Genomic DNA, 4295 nt, shown 5'->3' with positions numbered 1-4295 from the left:
AGGTGCCACTTGACTGTTTTGGACCCGGGGGGCCAGAGGGGCTCTGCAACTTACCTGGCTGCTTCTTGCTCTGACTGAGGGCTGCTGGGAGCAGGGGGTGGGGCTTGTTGCATGTGCCCGCCCCCTGGGCTCTTTACTACCAGAGCTCCATTCCTGTGCGCTCCTGCAGGAATGACCCCTGACTCAGACTAACAGTAGCTCTCCAGGGTCTCAGGCTGAGGTCTTTCACATCACTTACGGCCTGGTCTGTCTAACTGGAGATTCTGGGGATTGAACCTGGGACCTTCTGCATGCCAAGCAGAGGCTCTACTTCTAAGCCGCAGGCCCTCCCTCAATTAAGTGAAACTTGTGAATTTACCAGTTTTACAGATGAGATGATCAGAGGCCAGGTGGCCAGGAAGACAATAATTCTGAAATCCGAGAAAAACTTCTCATGACAAAGGGGGGGGAAATCCATAGAAATTGCTCAGAGTGGAAAGTGCTTTCCCCTGTGCTAAATGAAAAAGTAGACCAGGGGCTGTTAAGCAGAACAGAATAACAAAACCGGATGTTAAAGAATTTTGCCTTGGGTTGATGCCTTTCCTACATTAAGCTAAAAAAAAATATATCCTTTTCCTAGTAATCCCGAGCACTGCCATACGAGCTGACATTTTCATTGGGCTGTCCACCACTACCCCAAGATTTCATTTCTGCTAAATCCCCCTGTCTTTAAAAGGATCATTTGTTCACGTACCCCTTCCCTGCAAGTGACATTGGAACGTGGAGAAACGGAACTCTAGGAACCCTTCGGGGAATCTTTTTTTTAAAAAAAAAAACTTTTTTTTTTTGCTGATGCCATCTTCCTTTTAGCACACTTTGCAAGTTTCCTCTTATCTAACGGAATCGATTTTGCCTCTGTGTCCCAATATGTTTACTTGCCCCCCTCTTGTTTGCTGTCACTTCTTGGACCTGGGACAAATATTGCAGCCCTTCGGTTGTGGAAACGGTGGTTGTCGCGCCTCCTATAAATGGGGGCCTCTGCTCTGTTTCCTTCTACCCTTCCTTCCAGCAGAGCTCACCTCCTCGATCTTTTTGCGCACGAAGCCATGAAATCGTTGCTCGCCCTGGTGCTCTTGGCTCAGCTCCTGAGCTGCACAGCCGACTCGGTTCCGGAAGTTCCTGCAGAAGTTGTTCCCCCCACCGTGCACAAAGTCCCCGGCTGTGATGACCCTGAGACTGAAGCGGCAGCACGTGTAGCAGTGGCCTATATCAATAAACACCTGAAGCACGGATATAAAGTTGACCTCAACAGGATCGAAAAGGTCCGCTACTTTGAAAGGGTAAGTGCTGCGTGGGAAATGGATCGTTCCCCTGAGAACGCATGGAAGGCAAGGCCCTTCTGGCCGCCATAACCCCTCGTTAGGATGGCCGATCCAATCACCCATCTCCGGAAGACGCCCAGAACCCATTTCAGCTGGTATGCCATTTTCCTATCCAGAAGTTCATTTCGAAAAGGGTAACTGTGAGAGGGGGCACAGGTCCCGTCCTCCCCAAGAGGTTCAGTCAGGCGTGGTCTCAGTGATTCCGGGGGCCTGGGGAAAAAACGCAGGATGGGGTCCCAGAGTTGCTGCCGCTGCCCCCCCCAATCAATGCTCCCTCTGGGCTGTGGAGTCTTGTGATCAAAAATTCTATTTTGTGTGAGCTGTGAGTGAGCAATTTGGCTAAATTGGTTTGCTCCAGAGCCATCCTTCCTAAGACAAGACAAAAATGTGTGAGCCGGAGGCTAAAAAACTGTGAGCTAGTTCACACTAACACAGCTGAGAGGGAACACTGACACCCCCTCACACACACCAGGGGTAGCTGGGAGTGAGCCACCACTGGAAACTGGTCATAGATCCAGAGGAATCAGCTGTGTTGGTCTGTTGCTGCAAAATAGTAAGAAGCCCAGTAACACCTTTAAGGGTGCGTTCAAATGGGCCGTTTAGTCCGCTTTCGGCCCACCTCAGAAACGGGTTTTATCTGCGTGATCACATGGTCAACATCTGCCTCCCGTCCCCAGCCATCACTTTCCGGCTCAAAACAGCTTTAATCCGGAGTATTTTAATAGCAGGTCCCCAAGTGGTGTTTTCCTGATTCTCCGGTTCCAGCCGCATTTTTCCCCTGTGTGATTGCGCCTCCGTTGTCGAGCCACTTCCGGTTTAAGCCCCCTCCCCGCTTGGAAGCTGCCCGAGGCTTCCGCTTTTCGCCCACAATTTTTAAAAAAGGATTGGCGGTGTGCGCATAGCCGGAGATCCGCCACAGGGTTATTAAAAACAAGGTTTAAATGATGCAGCCTTTAGACGAGTTCGGAATCTCACAGAGGCCATTTCCGGCGGTAAATGTTTAAAGGGAAGTGTTCCTTTAAAGATTAAAGGGAAGTGTTACAGCGGTCGGGTTGAAGTGGAAATCGCTGTTCTGCGCAGGCGTGAAACTTTTAGTTCCACAGATGGCTGCCTGTGCGCATGCCCAAACTGAGAGAGAGAGAAAAAAACAACAGCGCAGCGATCCGGAGCAAGGAGGTGAGTGTGATCGCGATTCTCCAGGTTAAAGAAGACCGCATCAGGGCCGGAGCGATTTAAACCGCTCCCAGCATGCCGTCTGACCGCACCCTAAGACTAACAAACTTTATTGTAGCATAAGCTTTATTGTAGCATAAGCTTACGCTACAATGAAGTTTGTTAGTCTTAAAAGGTGCTACTGGGCTTTTTACTATTTCGCTGGAAAGCAGCTGCCCGAGCTTTGGACAGTGTTGATTGCAAACGATGGCGGCAGAGGAAGCCTACTCTATTTCTCTCCCCCCCCCCAACCCTCTACCACAGGGCCCCCCATGGCAGTTGCCTCAGCTGCCCATTGGCTGAGACTGCCTCTGGGTTTGGTTACAGAGATCAGAAATTTGATCATAGGAGACCAGCGGCCAATCTGACAGATTTGTAGGCATCGATCCATGGCTCCATGGCTCTAAGCAGGATGGATCATTAGAAGAAGAAGAAGAGGGGGAGGAGGAGGAGGAGATTGGATTTATACCCCGCCCTTCACTACCCAAAGGTGTCTCAGAGCGGCTTACAAACTCCTTTCCCTTCCCCTCCCCACAACAGACACCCAGTGAGGTAGGCGAGGCTGAGAGAGCTCTGACAGAAACTGCTCTTTCTCAAGGACAGCTCTTATCAGAACTATGGCTTGCCCAAGGTCATCCAGCCAGGTGCAAGTGGAGGAGTGGGGAATCAAACCCGGTTCTCCCAGATTAGAGTCTGCGCACTTCACCACGACACCAAACTGGCTACACCAAAAGAGATCTGAATAATAAGTTGTCCAATTTTGTGCGGTGATTTCAGGGGGGGGGGGTTGGTTACAAAGTTCACGATGATCTCTTTGCTCTGCTGTGTAACCGAGCCCCACAGGAGGAAAGAGAAGAGTCGGACCTCTCCGGGCTGTCAGCATGCTCGTCCCTTTCCCCCATTTTCCCCCTATGAGCAGGGCTGCTGACGGGCCCATAGCTACAGTGGGGCATCTCGGGGCCTAGCCTCCCCTCCCCCGACTTACTGCCAAGGCGCTCCCCAACTTCCTGTCCAGCCCAGGCCCTCCCAACGTCCAATTTTTAAATTTTATTTGTGGTGCTCCCTTGGGGGGGGTGTCTGTGCGGGGTGCCCCCTGACTTCTTTAAAGCCCCCCTGAATTTAAAAAAAAAATCCTGGCTACGGGACTGGCTGCTGAGAAGGTGGAGCCAGGAGAACAAGATTGAGGGGGGGGGAGTTTGTCACCCACAGAACGAGTCATGTGATTAATTTTCATTCACCGTTTGGGTGAAGGTCCCGGTGATTGGAGGGGGGCTCAAAGGGACCGCTGGTGGCTTTCGACAACCCCGGTCACGTGACTTGTTTAATTTTTATTCCGTTCTGGCTCCACAAACTCCACAAAACGGGCACTGCTCCAGGTGTTTATCCACTCCCCTCTTGAAGCTGTCAAAGCTTGTCGTCCTGTGGCAGTGAATTCCTTGTGTGAAGGAGATCCTCGGGGGTGCCGCAGTTTTCCTTCCACCTGTGTTCAGCGGTCACACTTGCCATGTTTGAATGTATCGATCAGAGGAGAGCCAACACTCCTAGGCAATGTTCCCTCTAAGCCGTGGAGTCCTGTGAGCAAAAATTCTACTTGGTGAGCTACTGGCATTAAAGTTGTGAGCAAGTCATTTGGCTACTGCATACATTAGTTTGCTCTGGAGCCATCCTTCCTGAGCTGAGACAAAAATGTGTGAGCCGGAGGCTAAAAAACTGTGAGCTAGC

General features: G+C 51.0%; 1 protein-coding gene across 1 annotated transcript in view; it reads left to right on the top strand.

Annotated features, from left to right (window-relative positions):
• AHSG (alpha-2-HS-glycoprotein) overlaps positions 1-4295 on the top strand; it is a 27806-nt gene that overhangs the window by 9915 nt on the left and 13596 nt on the right. Inside the window, exon 2 of the mRNA XM_015414141.1 lies at positions 1049-1319. Coding sequence (XP_015269627.1) covers positions 1049-1319 — 271 coding nt within the window. The remainder of the gene's footprint in view (positions 1-1048; positions 1320-4295) is intronic.

The sequence above is a fragment of the Gekko japonicus genome, unplaced genomic scaffold (assembly GCF_001447785.1).
Source record: "Gekko japonicus isolate JY-2015 unplaced genomic scaffold, Gekko_japonicus_V1.1 scaffold4666, whole genome shotgun sequence".
In the NCBI taxonomy this organism is placed as follows: domain Eukaryota; kingdom Metazoa; phylum Chordata; class Lepidosauria; order Squamata; family Gekkonidae; genus Gekko; species Gekko japonicus.
The sequence above is the reverse complement of the archived record's forward strand: the minus strand, read 5'-3'. Positions and strand labels throughout refer to the sequence as shown.